Source organism: Engystomops pustulosus, chromosome 4, assembly GCF_040894005.1.
Source record: "Engystomops pustulosus chromosome 4, aEngPut4.maternal, whole genome shotgun sequence".
NCBI lineage: Eukaryota > Metazoa > Chordata > Amphibia > Anura > Leptodactylidae > Engystomops > Engystomops pustulosus.
The window spans coordinates 66,440,344-66,457,266 of NC_092414.1; the positions used below are offsets into that span (position 1 = coordinate 66,440,344).

General features: G+C 42.0%; 1 protein-coding gene across 3 annotated transcripts in view; it reads left to right on the top strand.

The window, feature by feature from the left end:
• The first annotated feature begins 1,702 nt into the window (after nucleotides 1-1,702).
• The window catches only part of STK32A (serine/threonine kinase 32A), a 136,299-nt gene continuing 121,078 nt past the window's right edge, over nucleotides 1,703-16,923 (top strand). The window contains exons 1-2 of one of the 3 annotated variants that reach the window (XM_072146146.1): nucleotides 1,703-1,834; nucleotides 8,606-8,760. In XM_072146146.1, coding sequence (XP_072002247.1) covers nucleotides 8,709-8,760 — 52 coding nt within the window. In that variant the 5' untranslated portion in view covers nucleotides 1,703-1,834; nucleotides 8,606-8,708. The other 2 variants (XM_072146148.1, XM_072146147.1) reach the window with 2 other exon arrangements.

A 16,923-nucleotide genomic window follows, 5' to 3' on the forward strand; every position in this document is an offset into this window, starting at 1 on the left:
TTGTCATGGTGTGTGCAAAGGCAGCACACAGGGACATGGAGATAGAGCATTGCTGGAAAGAAGAGGACCTGTGGGGGGTGCTGGAAAGGTGAATACAGAGTTTGTTTTTTTTATAGACTCCAGTTTAAACCGAGTTAGTTTTTTTGAGCACATTTGCTACTTTGTAGCTATCTCTGTTGTGACCCAGCTAGTTGACTATTCTTCTCTGTGTTCTTTGTCAAGCTATGTGTTTACACTTTGGCCTAGGTAGGGACTGTTGTCCACTTACTGGCCACCGTTTAGGACCTTTTTGTGGCAATGAATATTTTACATGATAAGTTGGCAATGAAAAAATTGTCGGCCCGATGGGTGCCGCGATTGCTCGCGGTGGACAACAAGCGGATATGGCTGTTAACGTCGTAGCAGTGTTTGGGGCAATTTAAGTGAGATCCGAAGGAATTTTTGCGTCGAGTTGTCACCGTTGATGAAACCTGGATTCATCATTACACACCAGAAACTAAGCAACAATTGAAACAATGAATTTCTCCCAGTGAATCTGCTCCAAAGAAGGTGAAGACGGTCCCATCAGCCGGAAAGGTCAAAGCGGCGATTTTTTGGGATGCGAACGGCGTCATCCACATGGATTTTTTAAAAAAGGAAGAATGATCACTGGACAATACTACAGTGAGTTATTGGACCAACAAAAAAATTAAAGGAGACACGGCTGCATTTGAGGAAAAAGAAGGTGCTGTTTCAACATGATAACGCACCAGCACATTCATCTGGAGTTGTCACCGGCAAACTACATAAATTGCGTTATTAACCCCCCGTATTCACCCCCGGTATTCACCCAATCTGACTCACTGCGACTTATTCTTGTTCCCTAACATGAAGAAATGGCTTGCGGGAGAAATTTTTTAGCTCAACCGAGGAAGTCATCGCCGCGAAAGAGGTGTATTTTGGAGAGTTCGATAAATCCTTATTTTTGCAGGGGTTAAAAAAAATGGCAGGAACGTTGGGAGACGTGTATCTTTCTAAAAGGGGACTATGTTGAAAAATAGGCTTTAAAAAAAAGTGTTATATGGCATAGTAGTAGTATTAACAGTAGTTATATTCTTGTACATAGGGGGCAGTAATATCGTAGTTATATTTTTGTACCTATGGGGCAGTATTATAGTAGTTCTATTCTTGTACATATGGGGCAGTTTATCAGAGAAGTTATTGTAGTATTTTCTTTTGTATATAGAAATCAGTATTAACTTGTGTTATTTTAACAAAATAACCTTTATTCCTGTAGGGAGGCAGTAGAGTCTCTTTCTCTGCATTGTACATGTTGAATAATACCATCTATCAACAGTTTGTGTAGAGTTTGGTAACTCCACCCACATCACATAGTCACACCTACTTGTTTTGACTCCACCCACAGAACAGTGCCACTTTAACATTTTTTGCCAGTTTAAATTCCCAGTCCACCCCTTATTGGGGTATTTATTGGTTAAAAATAATTATAATAATTAGATTTAGTTTTAACTCAAAAGATTTACCATCAAGTTATTTCCTTTCCAGCTTTACAATTTTAGTAACGTAATGTTTTACTATCTGGGACAGAGAAAACCTTCCCATCTTTTATTCCATGACGAGATTTCAGCAGTGTCCACTAGGGGGCAGCACAGTCTTCAGACAGCTGTGAACAAAGTAATGTCCCTGGGACTTCCCTTTGTGGAGAACTTGTGCTGATGAGAAGGAGCAGCCTGTATGACAGGCACCCAGTGTCCCACTGTTACCTCCTCCAGCATCTTCTGAGGAGTCACCTGTCTCTCAGGCACAGTCTCCTTCATCCTCACCATGAAGCAAGGTAAGGCTGCCTGTACTGCTGGTCAATGCTGCATTTATTACTATTATTAACCCTATCCTGAAGTGCCTATGCTCTTTTTATGGTTGGGACTAGATTAATTTATCATTAATTATAATCATCCTTTTATTCCAGTATTTTTTATTGTGTATTATTTTCTGTATTTCTGCATTTATCCACATTATATAATGGGAAATGAGATTATTATGTCCTTTCCCCCCTGGTTAAGTATCACATAGTATTTACCAGCATCTGAGAAAGTTTATTTTCTGCTGGTTTCTGTACTTTGTGAATGTAATTCCCTTTGTCTTACACATTGAGGATGACTAGGGCTAACTACAATGCAGATATAGCGAAGCTGACATGAACTCTGGAGCAACGCCATGCATCATCACTATGCCGGTTTACGGCTTTGTTAGCGCATCACACAGTCATTTGGGTATTTTCGTTTCATTTCCCTTACAAAATTTGCATTAACATTTCATGATAATTTCTTGGATGTGTATTCCATTGAACAGTAGTATCCAGCAACAGTTGTACTAGTTTGTAGTCCACGTCCGACTCTGGAAGGAAAGATAATGCAGTAGGTTTTCCTGCAATGTGATATGTCCTTGAATTGTGCCAAACGTTGTTATAATATAATAGAATTGTTATAATATTATAAGTTACCGGTTCAGACACTGTAGATTGTGCAATGTATTCTGTATTACGTTTCAAGTACTGGTCACAGGTTACTAAAAAGCGTTGTGTATGTCTGGTCTGATGCCTATATACAGCACCATAATCCAGAGAGGTAACTTCATATTACAATATCCAGCAGAGCATATGGAGAATTCTATTTGGAATGTACATGTCATGTACTTCTATGACTATGGGTCTAAGGTATGGATCACAGGACAAGCCAACGCGGATGTCTAAAGCAATACAAGCAGCAGAGGGTTACTTCTTTCTTCTCATTGCTGGGGGGTCTCATCAAAATCTGCCAACTTTCAGAATCGGACATTTATCAATTTTCCTATGGATAGGGAATAAATATTAAACATATAAGCAAAAGGTACCCAGCAGGATACAGGCAGTCCCAGGATTAGTTACCAGATAGGTTCCATAGGTTTGTTCTTAAGTTGAATTTGTATGTAAGTTGAAACTGTATATTTTATCACTGTATATCCAGACAAATTTTTTTTCGCCCCAGTGACAATTAGATTTTCAAAAACTTTTTCTGTAATTGTACCAAGGATTATCAATAAAGCTTCATTACAGACACCTTACAGCTGATCATTACAGTCTGGGACTATAGTAAAGCATCCAGAGAGCTTCACCAGAGGTCACAGTGGGCAGAGGGGTCCGTTTGTAACTAGTGATCGTCTGTAAGTCGGGTGTCCTTAAATAGGGAACTGCCTTTAGTGTTAATATCAGTACAGGCGGTCCCCTACTTAAGAACACTCGACTTACATACAACCCCTAGTTACAAACGGACCTCTGGATATTGGTAATTTATTGTACTTTAGTCCTAGGCTACAATAAACAGCTGTAACAGTTATTAGAGGTGTCTGTAATGAAGCTTTAGTGTTAATATTGATTCTTATGACAACCCAACATTTTTATAATCCAATTGTCACAGAGTCCAAAAAAGTTCTGGCTGCGATTACAATGATAAAATATACAGTTCTGACTTACATACAAACTCAACTTAAGAACAAACCTGCAGACCTTATCTTGTATGTAACCCGGGGACTGCCTGTATAGCACTTCATGCCATATATGCTTAGGCAGAGAGAACATAGATCATAAAGAAAAACAGTGGAATCGGCACTCACCAATCTTCTCCTTTTCAATGCTTTTTTATTGATGCATACTTACAAAAACATTTCATAAATGTAATTGATCGAGGTAAGGGGGTGAGGGAGGACGTGGGTAGACTCACATGACAATCAAACACATAAAGAGAGAACATAGATCATTTATTGGCAGAACTGTTAAAGATGTACATAAAACAAGTGGTAAAAAGTATACGGACTGATAATACCCCTGGACCAGGTAATGAACATCCTAGGATAGGTTTCTCATTTATACTCTACTATTTCTTGACACACAGACCTACTTTTATTTCCTAAAATTTTAAGGTTCAGTCAAATGTTATATACAGTACATTTAATGTTCCAGATAACACCATATAAGACATTATTTAGATGATTGGATTATAGAATTTTAAATAATTGATTATATTTAGATTTTATGTTTATATCACAGTGTATTGTGTATGATGGTGTTTTGTATGCTTGAAAAAGAGAAGCTCTCCATGTTTATGGGGCACGTCCATGTTTAACATCAGAGTCCATTCATTCAAATGGGTCCCTTGTAATGCTCTGAACCAAAGGACTAGAGATGAGCAAATTATCCAAGACTCAAATCATAAAAACTTTCAAATGAAAGTTCGGCTTCAAATCATACTGGACTGAACCAATGTTGCTCCAATTGTCTTGGAAATTGGTATATAAACACCCTGTAGGCTTTATAATAAAATTGTCCAATCTTCTCACGCTAATTTTCATATATTTTTTTAAATTTTCATGAACCCCTCCATGCTCTGGGATGAATTAAGCAGTAGCTAGCCAACATTTTGAAAGATTTGTTCAAAGCAAAGCTGACAATATTCAGATTTGGTGCCAAAATAAATACATTTGCTCATCTCTACATAGGACCTTCATATGCTGATGTAATGCTCTGTACATGAGCATAATGATGTTAGTTTGTTATATGTGGACTAGAACATAGTAAGGTGTATAAAAAACACAAATACATCCTAATCAGCCTATAATGCTCCAATGTTCAACATCTTACTGCTTCATTCAAAAGAGGACATTTATCATGCACAAGACTTGGGTTTTCAACTTTTTTCATTTGGGTATATAATTTTTTTAAAGCAAATTAAGTTTTGCTGCTGCATGATGCTCTGCCAGCCTAGTCTAATATCAAGATGGTGCAGAAAATTCGGTCATGATAAATGCCCTCCAATGTCTATCCCACTGACAGGCTGTGTTTTTAAGGAGTTACCTAACACGACATCAGTGGCGCCCCCAAATACTTAAAAATACTCTGCCACCCCTGACCCGTATATTACACTTGAAAATACACATATATGCTATGCAGACATATTCTCACAGCACCATACCTATACACCTAATACATAGGGGCAGATTTACTTACCCGGTCCATTCGCGATCCAGCGGCGCGTTCTCTGCGCTGGATTCGGGTCCGGCCGGGATTTAATAAGGTAGTTCCTCTGCCGTCCAGTAGGTGGCGCTGCTGCGCTGAAAAGCATTTTAAAGGATTTAATTCACCGAGGCCGTCTGAGTGAAGGTAAGCGCGTCCCGAGCGACACATTTTCCGTTCTTAAATGCGGCGGGTTTTTCCGAATACGTCGGGTTTTCGTTCGGCCACGCCCCCCGATTTCTGTCGCGCGCATGCCGGCGCCGATGCGCCACAATCCGATCGCGTGCGCCAAAATCCCGGGGCAATTCAGGTACAATCGGCGCAAATCGGAAATATTCGGGTAACACGTCGGGAAAACGCGAATCGGGCCCTTAGTAAATGACCCCCATAGTGTCCAGTTGCAGCCTCCCTAATTAAGATATTGTCTAACCGCCTCATTAATAACATATCCAGCAGCAGCCTCCCCTAATAATATTACTAGTAGCATCTCTACTCAATAATATGACTAGCAGGAGCCTCCACCCAATAAAATGATCAGCAGCACCCACTCAATAATATGACCAGCAACATCCATTCAATAATATGACCAGCAGCATCCCCTCAGGCAGCATCAAATGGAAGAAAATTATATCATAAGCATTATGTCCTCTCTTGTCAACAACAAAAGACAATTACCTGTCGCAAATAGTCCTGGAGCCAACAAGAGGGGGGGGGGGGGCACTGCTGGACCTTATCCTTACCAACAGACCTGATAGGGTATCAAAACTACAGGTTGGGGGGAACCTGGGGAATAGTGATCATAATATCATTGATTTTGTACTACGGTTTACTAAGAACGTTACGGAAGGGGCAACCAACACTCTAAACTTCAGGAGGGCAAATTTTCAGTAACTTAAAGGCATAGACTGGGATAATGTTCTCAAAGACAAAATTTTTCTCATATATTCTGAAAAAGTCCTGTGAGAAACACATACCTTATGGGAAAAAGCATAAAAGGAACAAGAAACAGCCAATGTGGCTAACTAGTCTTGTAAGGAAAGCAATAAGCGAGAAAGATAAGGCGTTTAAGGTGCTAAAACGTGAAGGTAGTGATGAGGCATTACAGGATTATAGAGAGAAAAATAAATCCTGTAAAAAGCAGATAAAGGCTGCAAAAATAGAGACTGAGAGAAAAATTGCCAGAGAGAGTCAAAATAATCCCAAATTATTTTTCAAGTATATAAATGATAAGAAACTAAAAACAGAGAGTGTGGGTCCCCTTAGAAATAACATGGGGGTCATGGTGGAAGGAGATGAGGAAAGGGCCAGTCTACTGAATGTTGCCTTCTCAACTGTCTTTACCCAGGAAAATCCCCTGGTGGAAGACACAATGAGGAATAATGTAAATTCTTTTTGGAATGTCAACAGTTTAACCCAGGAAGAGGTACGGCGCCTCCTCGCAAGCACTAAGATAGATAAATAACCGTTCCACATGGCATACATCCCCGGGTTCTGCACGAACTATGTACCATGATAGACAGACCGTTATTTAAATATTTGAAGATTCACTGAGGACTGGTTATGTTCCACAGGACTGGCGCATAGCAAATGTGGTACCAATATGCAAAAAAGGATCAAATAGCGATCCTGGAAACTACAGACCCGTGAGTCTAACTGCTGTGGTGGGGAAAATATTTGAGAGGTTTGTTAGAGATGCTATCCTGGAGTATCTCACTGTGCACAACCTTATAACCCAGCGTCAGCATGGGTTTATGAGAGATCGGTCCTGTCAGACTAATCTGATTGGTTTCTACGAGGAGGTAAGTTCAAGACTGGATCTGGGGGATGCTGTGGATGTTGTATATCTGGCCTTTTAAAGGCATTTGACACCGTGCCACATAAAAGGTTGGTATATAAAATGAGACTGCTGGGAATAGGAGAAAATCTGTGTATTTGGGTAAGTAATTGGCTTAGTGATAGAAAACAGAGGGTCGTCATTAATGGCACATTCTCAGATTGGGTTGAGGTTACTAGTGGAGTGCCACAGGGGTCAGTATTGGGGCCACTTCTTTTTAATATTTTTATTAATGTGACCTTGTAGTGGGTTTACACAGTCCAGTTTCAATATTTGCAGATGATACTAAGCTGTGTAAAGTAATAAATACTGAGGTCGATAGTTTAGCATTACAGAGGGATTTGTGGAAGCTTGAGGAGTGGGCAGAGAAATGGTTGATGAGATTTAATGTAGATAAATGTAAAGTTATGCACTTGGGCCATGGAAACAAAAAGTATAATTATGTTCTAAACGGTCAATTACTTGGTAAAACTGGATCTGAAAAGGACTTGGGGGTATTGGTGGATGGTAAACTTAATTTTAGTGACCAGAGCCAGGCGGCTGCTGCCAAAGCAAATAAAATTATGGGATGTATCAAGAGAGGAATAGATTCTCATGATAAAGACATAGTTTTGCCCTTATACAAATCTCTGGTCAGACCACACATGGAATATTGTGTACAGTTTTGGGCACCAGTGTATAAAAAGGATATAGTAGAGTTGGAACGGGTGCAGAGGAGAGCAACCAGGATTATTAGGGGAATGGGGGGATTAGAATACAATGACAGATTACAAAATTTGGGATTATTCAGTTTAGAAAAAAGATGACTGAGGGGAGACCTCATTACAATGTACAAATACCTGAACGGACAGTACAAGGATCTCTCCAAAGATCTTTTTATACGTGGGCCTGTGACCAGGACAAGGGGGCATCCTCTACGCCTAGAGGAGAGGCGATTCTACCATAGCCATAGACAAAAGTTCTTTACTGTAAGAGCAGTGAGACTATGGAACTCTCTGCCGCAGGAGGTTGTTATAGCGGACTCTATGTACATGTTCAAGAGAGGCCTGGATGACTTTCTGGAAAGAAAAAATATCACGGGTTATGGGGATAAAACATTTATTTAATTCTTAAAGGTTGGACTTGATGGACTTGCGTCTTTTTCCAGCCTTATATACTATGATACTATAAAAGTGAGGTGTGTATAGATATTTTTATGAAACCAATAAAAAGCAAAAGGTAAAATAGACCTCAGTTTACCAATCCCACACACTGGGACATCGATGCAAGGAGAAGAGACGCTGATCTGGATATCAGGTAAGTAGATCAACCGTAACTAAAAAAAATTCTCCAGCATCCACAAATACTAATAAAGATAAAACTCAGAAATGTAATGGATAATGTTCCCTAGCCATTATTAAGGACTGATACTATTTTTGCTGTCTGAGTGCCTAGTTGAGGTCCTTGTGTGTTTTATAATTTGTTCTACTATTTTTATTGCGTATAAATACATTCTGGATTTTATCTATATTGGGAATCTGGAGATTCTAACCGTTTTCTAACCCATTTATAAGGGAACCTGTCAGCAGGGTTAGGGCCCTCGTTATCCATACTCTATTCATTTATTGTTACTTATTCAGTGCAATCATATTTCCCAGCACTGTACAGGGACTTTCCTACCAATACCATGCAGATGTTGTAATTGCTTGGATCCCCAGTATCTTCATATGTTTTTCTTCTTTATGCAGGATGAACAAGACAAGACACTGGCCTCCCTGTGAGAAGTCATAATCTGCTCAGTGGATCTATTGAGGATGTAACTACAGTATTTGTAGCCTTGCACTCGTGACGATGGGAGCCAATAATTCCAGCAAAACTGCCGTGTTTGATGACAATGAGGATGGTAAGGGATTCATATAGTCTTACATTTAACAGATTGAATAGTTTGAAGGAATTTTTCAAACTCTCATTCGATTAATGGGATCTGATCTTATAGGACTTAGAACTTAGATTCAGGACTATGGACAGGGATCTTAGGTTGCTCCTGTCATAGCAGGAGCTTCAACTTGCCAGGGATATTAAACTATGGGGCACATGTATCAAACTTTTGGCTTGCCTTTTTCTTTATTTTTTGTGACTTTTTATGCATATGCTCATTTATGACTGTTTTTGCGTCTCCCTTCAAAGTTCACCAATGTCTTGTTTTCTGCTGTTTTCCTGAGTTATCACCTGATTCCAGATGTGAAAGCTGTGACTGTTTTAAAAAGTCGCAAAAAAGTTGCAAAAATGTTGGCGCTTATCTACGTCTGACCCTAACCAGGTGTAGAAATGTGCTTAGAAATAATTCTGAATTTTGGAGACGTTTTTCCTTATGACTTTTGTTTTATAAAGTCACAAATTAATCACCAAACACCAAATGTATTAATGAAGAAACACTGCTATAATACATTTGACCATCAGAAAAAAAAACCCCACAACATAAGCCAGACTTATGATACATGTGCCCCTATATGTATAGATATCAATACCTTAAAGTAATGTTATTAGCAGACTTGACAGCAGCTTACCCATCTACTATGACTTACCTAGCAAGAGTACAGTTGTGTAAGTTGTTAAAGCCTCCCCATTATTACAGCAGTATAATCTTTATAATGGTAGAGGTCATTTTAAAACTTGTATTTTTTTCTGTACCTTATAGAGTTGAGCTTAAATGTTGACTTTCTAATTGGAAATCAAAGTTCATGTCCTGCTATGGAGAGACAGTTTTGTAACTCTTGGAACTTACTAGATTCTTCTATTTTACATGAAATTTATTCTTCTCTCACCACAATATTTATAATACTGAAGGGTTTTAACTTAGAGCTAAAGTAGTTAAAGAGGCTTTCCTGTCCTTAATGAATTACTTAAATGATTTGGAAATCCATCATGACACGTTTTCATGATCCATGGTCTCCTTCCTTCTAAAATCAACTTTTCTGTTCAATAAACTTTATTAAAAGTAATTAGTGTCAACATACATAGACTTGTCATTGAGTCACAATAGGATTTCAGAATATAAGCTTTCAAGGCATATACACACTTAACTTTGGCTTGTCCAGCATTACATTCGCAATACAAAATGAATTCCGCACTTCTCAAGACAGTAGTTATACCTAGATAATACTTGTCTCCTTTAGTGCAGTGAGCAAGGAAACTGGAGAGAAAGTCTATGTTACTAAACATTATTAACAACTCGAACCACACTAAACACTTACGACGTGGGGAACCATAGGAAAACACATAACGGTATACAGAGGGGAAGGGGGTATAGATAGGAAGGGGAAAACACACCGGGAAAGAGGGAATGGTAAGAAGAAAAGGGAAAATTTCTCACTCAGGCCATGCATCCTCCACCTGCTTCTATCCAAGTGGCAAATTCTGCCGAACTGCGGAAGTCGATCCATGGGGACCAGACTCTGGTGTATTTTTCCATCTGAGAGTCCGCCAGTCCCTCCACGGTTCTCATCTCCTCCATTCTCATAATATGATTTAAGGCTTCTGCCCACTGGGCCCTTGAGGGACTTGCACTTGATTTCCATAGTCTGGGAATAATCTGACGAGTTGCGGCAATGCAGTGTCTCAGAAAGCCTTTCTTTATCACAGAGATAGAGCCAGGGATCATAGATAATAGCCCGATCTCTGGGATCGGTACAACCGAGTCCGACCATAATTTATTGTAAAGTGCAAAGACCGCCTCCCACAGACCACTCACCCCAGGGCAAGACCACCAGATATGTAACATGGAACCCCGTTCCCTGGCACATCTCCAACATACATCAGACACCTCCGGGAACATCTTATGCAGCCTCTCCGGAGTTCGGTACCATCTGGCGACGATTTTAAAGTTAGTCTCCTGTATTTGTGACGAGACAGAGAGTTTGTGAGTTAAGACAGACGCCTTATCCCAATCCTCTTCAGTAAATGTTTTGTTCAGCGCCTGTTCCCAAGCTTGTCTGTATGGGACTGGCGTATTTTTAGTCCTCTCTCTCACCAGCCACCCATAGACCATAGATATTAGATGCCTAGGAGGTTCTTTATTCGTAAAAATTTGTTCTATGAATGTTAGTTCCCTTTTAAGGGATTGTGCGTGCCCCAGGGATTGTAGGAAGCTGCTCAATTGATTAGCCATAAACCATCTGCTGCCTCTCATTTCAGCGGGGAACCACCCTTCCAGAGAATGTATGTCGCGGCCTTTTAGTGCGTGTCGTACTTGTACTACCCCGTTTAACGGTAGACCGAATATTTCAGGGTTCATATCTCGTAGGGGACACCTAGCATCTAAAAATATTGGAGACATGGGGCCCGGGATGGATGTCAATTTATGTCGTTTCCTTATTCTGTCCCAACTGCCTAGCAGTATCCTATATAAGGGTGTGCAGGGAGAGAATGTGTCACGGTCTATCGGGGAAAGCCAGAGGGATGCCATCAGAGGCTGCAAGTTCAAAGAAGCCTCCAGCGTCACCCAAAGCTTGGAAGAGGAATTCAAGGCTGCGTCTATTATGCAAGTCAGCATAGAGGCCTCATGGTATAGACCCAAGTCCGGCAAGCCCGCCCCTCCCATCTCTTTAGGCCTAGTAAGTAAAGTGTGGGCCATCCGAGGTCTAGAGGAATCCCATATAAAACCCGAGATCACCCTTTTAAGTCTAATAAGGAAGGAAGGGGCTATTTGGAGGGGTATAGTTTGGAAGAAATAGAGTATTTTCGGCAGGATATCCATTTTAATTACACCAATCCTTCCGAACCATGAGAGCGGAAGGCGCTTCCAGGCAAGGAGCTCCTTCTCTAGTGACCCCAGAAGGGGCTGATAGTTAACCTGAAAGAGGCAAGATAAATCCGTCGGGATTTTTATCCCCAGATACGTGATGGCTTTTTCGGCCCATCGAAAGGGGAACTCCTTCTTAATATCTCCCACCACATTGTCAGGCAGGTTTACGTTGAGCAGTTCGGACTTCGTGAGGTTTACTTTAAAGTTAGAAAGTTCAGAAAAGATTTTAAACTCAGCCATTACTGACGGAAGCGTTGTGCGTGGTTGGGTGATAAATAATAATAAATCATCCGCGAATATGGCCATTTTATGACGGAGTCCTCCCAACTTAAGGCCCTTGATAGATTTATTAGTTCTAATGGCGTTTGCCAATGATTCCATCACTAAGATGTAGAGCAGTGGTGATAAGGGGCACCCCTGGCGGGTTCCGTTGCTTATGGCAAACGGAGTAGTAAGATCCCCATTCACCCTGACCATCGCCGTCGGGTTCTGGTATAGGGCCATTATACGAGCTAGCATGAGGGGGCCAATACCTATCTGCCTGAGTGTCTGTTCCATGAAGTTCCAACTTACTCTGTCAAATGCCTTTTCGGCATCAACAGAGAGCAGGCACATGGGGATCTTCTGCCTTTGGGCAGCGTTCATCAATGACACTGTTTTGATAGTATTGTCCCTGGCTTCTCTGCCTGGGACAAACCCCACCTGCTCCTTATGTATAAGACCTGGAATTAATGTTTGCAGGCGTTGCGCCAATAATTTAGAGTATATTTTAATATCTATGTTTATGAGAGAGATGGGTCTGAAATTGGCACAAAGGGTGACATCCTTCCCGGGTTTTGGAATCACAGATATATGCGCCATTAGGGATTGCTTTGGGAAAATAGCCCCCTTAGCTATCGCATTGTAGGAGGAGAGGAGGGGTTCAATTATATCCATTTTCAGCGTTTTGTAGAAGCGCGGAGAAAAGCCGTCCGGTCCCGGACTCTTTCCCACTTTCAATTCCTTAATCACCTGAGCAAGTTCCTCAGATGTGAACTCATCTTCCAAACCCTGAGCCAACTGCTGTGATATACGTTTTGGGGCATATTTGGACAAGTATGCATCTATGGCCTCCCTTTTGTCCGCATTTTCCTGCATTGGTAAATTATATAGGGATTCATAAAATTTCCTAAATTCCTCCAAAATTCCAGACGGGTTGAAAATCGTGCCATTAGTTGGCGAATTAATAGACATAACCCTTGAAGATAGGAGTCTGGGATGCAGGGCCCTAGATAACCACTTGCCACATTTGTTGCCATACTCAAAGAAGCCAAATTTCAGGCGATCCCTTGCGCATAGGGTTTTCTGGTCCAATATTTGCAAGATTTGTTGCCTTACTGAGGATAATTCTGCTCTCAGAGCATCAGACCTCTGAACTTTATTTGCAGACTCCAGAGAAGCCAGAGTAGCTAGTAGGGATCTAAGTTTGGACGCATTTTGCCGCTTAATTCTAGCCCCGTGTGACATAAAAATTCTGCGAAGTTCGCATTTTAGCCCCTCCCACATGAGCGGAGCATTACTGTAATCAATAGGGTTGCCATTCTTAAAACGCTCTATAGCCTCCTTGACCTCAGCCGAGCACAGGGCATCTTTTAATAGATGATCGTTAAGCCGCCAGGAGAATGTCTTCCTCCTTTGAGGATAAGGTCTTATAGCACCCATTACCGGTGCATGGTCAGACCAGATTATGGAGTCGATAGAGCAAGTAGGGCTGAGATCAAGGAGGGAATGAGAGATCAGGAGTGTATCAATGCGGCTATACGTGTTATGCACACTAGAGTAGTGACTATAGTCCCTTTGTGCCGGGTGCAATATCCTCCATAGATCCACTAAATTTAGTTTAGCTAACTCCTGCCTTAGTCTACGGGTGGCTGCAAATGAGATTGAGGACTTACCTTCAGATGTGTCAAGGTCTGGATCAAGTGGTACGTTCAAATCGCCGCCAAGGATGATGTCCGAGCCTCCAGCAAAGCCCGCCAAATCCTCCAGGAGATGAATACCATATGCAATTTGTCCTACATTAGGGAAGTAGACATTAGCCAGAGTATAAATAGAGCCTGCGACAGAAATTTTTAGGAAGAGAAATCTGCCTTCCTGATCCACCCTGGAATCCAAGATCTGCGGAGAGAAGGAGGAATGAAATGCCACAGAGACCCCTTTGGACTTCTGTACTGGGTTTGGTGCATGGAACCAAGTATTATAATACTTATTGCGACACGAGGGTACGCAGGAGGTCTTAAAATGAGTTTCTTGAAACATGACTATTTGCACTCGTTTTTTATGGAATCCATAAAGGATTTGCCCTCTTTTTCCTGGGCTATTTAGGCCCCTAGCATTAAACGTGGCGAAAGATAAATTAGTCATTCTAAGCTAACGGTAGGGTCGCCTGTACACGGCCTAAGCAAGAGAAAGATAGACTAATAATTAAAAGGGGGGGATAGGAAGACAGGGACTAGGTGTTACTTACAAGACGAACAAATACAGACCGGGGTTTCACAAATAATATAACTACCAACAAATAAGAACTTCTGAATTCCCTAGTTCCCAGTCAATAGACCAAGTGTTAGACCAGGGTAATTCGTATTCTATACTAAGCTACACTACAGTGTTATACACTAGGCAACACTATATGTCGCCAACCCTACTTGGGAACTTAGGCAAAAACTTTTGACGGTCGTGCATTAGCACCGGACCCTATGAAAAAAAAAAGAACACACGGCCTCTCAGGCCAGATATAAAGGCAGCAGGCATTTGCTTCAGCAAATCCAAGTTTGCATTTTAAACCATCTCCCTATTAGCGATACAACCAGGGATATCTACAAAAGCGTTAAGCTAACAATATTTCTCTAGAACTTCAACTACATGCTTAGCTCAAGGTTTCAGGGTTGACCCGCAAAGGTAGCACTTCTGGATCTCTTGGAGTCTCGCTGTTGTTTCGGCGGGACCTTGTTCCATTGTTCCCTTGGAGGGGACACCGGCAAAGAGGCCGGACGCGGCCAGTCTGGCAGGGACACCATCGGGAGTTCAAAAGTTCCTAGGAAACCAGGCAAATCTCCTAGACGTCTGAAAGATGCACTCTTCCCATCCTTTTTGGCCAGCAGTTGAAAGGGATATCCCCATCTATATAAGATGTCGCGATCTCTTAGCAATTGCAGTAAAGGCTTGAGAGCTTTTCTGAGGAATAACGTACGTCGAGCAAGATCTGGCAAGATCAGTAGAGGCGAGTCCCCATGTTGCAGTCCACCAGAGTCCCTGGCATGTTGTAAGATTCGTTCTTTATCCTTATAAAAATGAATACGGCAGATGACATCTCGTACACGTTTAGGATCTGAGGACCGCGGGCCAAGAGTACGGTGGATCCTATCTATTTCGATCTTTTTGTTAGGAGGCATTTGTAGCAAATTGCCAAAGAATTTTTGGGCCCAATTCTCCAGCTGTGATGGCAGGATCTCTTCCGAGAGGCCCCTTATTCTCAAATTATTTCGTCTATGACGATTTTCTATATCATCAAGATGGTCCATGATATCTGCAATTTGAGACGAATGTTGTGCAATAACCTCTTTATGAGAATGAATAACGTCACGCAGACCTTCCTGATGTTCCTCCAATTCTAGGACCCTGTGCCCCACGTGCTTAATCTCCGATTTAATATCCTCCATATCCTTCTTATGTGAGGCCTCCATCTTTCCTAGGAGAGTCTGTAGATCTTCTCTGGTAGGGAGCGCCATTATGTGCGACTTCCAGTCCCACTCATCATGCGTGGACCGTGGTGGTGTGGATGTCTCCTGCCATAGTCCCATGCCGCCAGCAGCAAGGGAGTTGAGCGGGGGAACGGGGCTATGAGCTGAAGCCCAGCAAGGAGAAGCCCCCAATGAGGCAGACTGAGCCCCAGGGCTTGATTGAGAGAGCCCATGCTGGTTCTTTTGAGAGGTGCTGATATGGGCACCTGTTATCCCTCCTGCAACAGTTGGAGAAGGGGGGGTTGCATTTACTTGCTGGGGACTGTAATGTCCAGGGGAGCTCCCTGGTGACCTGTCAGGCCTCCTCTCTTCTGGCGGAGCCGCCATGTCGGCCCACGTGGCATGTTCACGGTGAGCTGGGGCCTCCACCATCACGTCCCGATCCCCTGCGCCTACCTCGGCCGGGGCAGACTGCGCTGCCTCCCTCTGTGCGCCCTTCTCCTTTCCTCCTTCCCTCGACACTGTAGCTGTTGCGGCTGCTGGTTGTGACAGCTTCCTGCTCTCCTGCGGAGCTGGGGCAGTAGCGCTGGAGTGTTCTGTGCCGGCGGCCATCTTGGCTGCTGCGTGCTTGCTGGTGACAGAGCCGACCGGCTCAAAGAATGTGGCCACGCTCCCACTTTCCTTTCGGGATCGAGATCTCCCGGCGCTCCTGCCTCCCCTGCCCACCATCATGTCACCGGTCAGCGTCTTTGAATGCCTGCTGCTCTATTTCTGCGGGTCTCGGAGCGGAGCACTGCAGTTGAGCGTCCTATCCCGCCATTAGCTAGCCACGCCCCCTAAAATCAACTTTTAATATTCAGCTTATAATCCTGAAGGGCTCTGGGCAGTGTTACTAGAGCCCCTCTTTGTTATTAGCATAATTTTGAAAGTTGAGTTTAGAAGGAAGGAGGCCATGGATAACAGATATAAGAGGATTAACACAGTCACAGTGCCTGGATCTATGAGAAAGGCCTCATGCGCACAAAGGAAGGGAGTCTGTGATCACTTATTTTATATTTTTTAAATATTTATAGTAAGATAAGTAATAAAACCTCTTTAACTAATTCAGCTATTAAGATTGGAATAAAAAAAGACAGTATTATAAATAATTCAATGTTGAAACTTGACATGTGGTAAGAAAAGAATAGCTTTCATGTAAGATACAAGAATCTATTACAAAACTGTCTCTCCGTAGCAGGACATTAACTTCGACTTCCATTTAGAAAGTCCACATTCAAGCTCAACTCTATAAGGTACAGAAAAAAGCAAGTTTTAAAAAGAACCTTTATCATTATTTATCAATATGAGATTATACTTCTCTCATAATAGGTTTATCATGCTTGATGTTGATGGTAGATTTCCTTTAAATATGAATATGTGACAATTACAGACAGTGATTGGCATGAACACTACTAAGGTCACTGATTCGGACAGTAATTGGATTCAGTCTGTGTTGGCGCACATAGGAGGTCATTTACTAAGGGCCCGATTCGCGTTTTCCCGA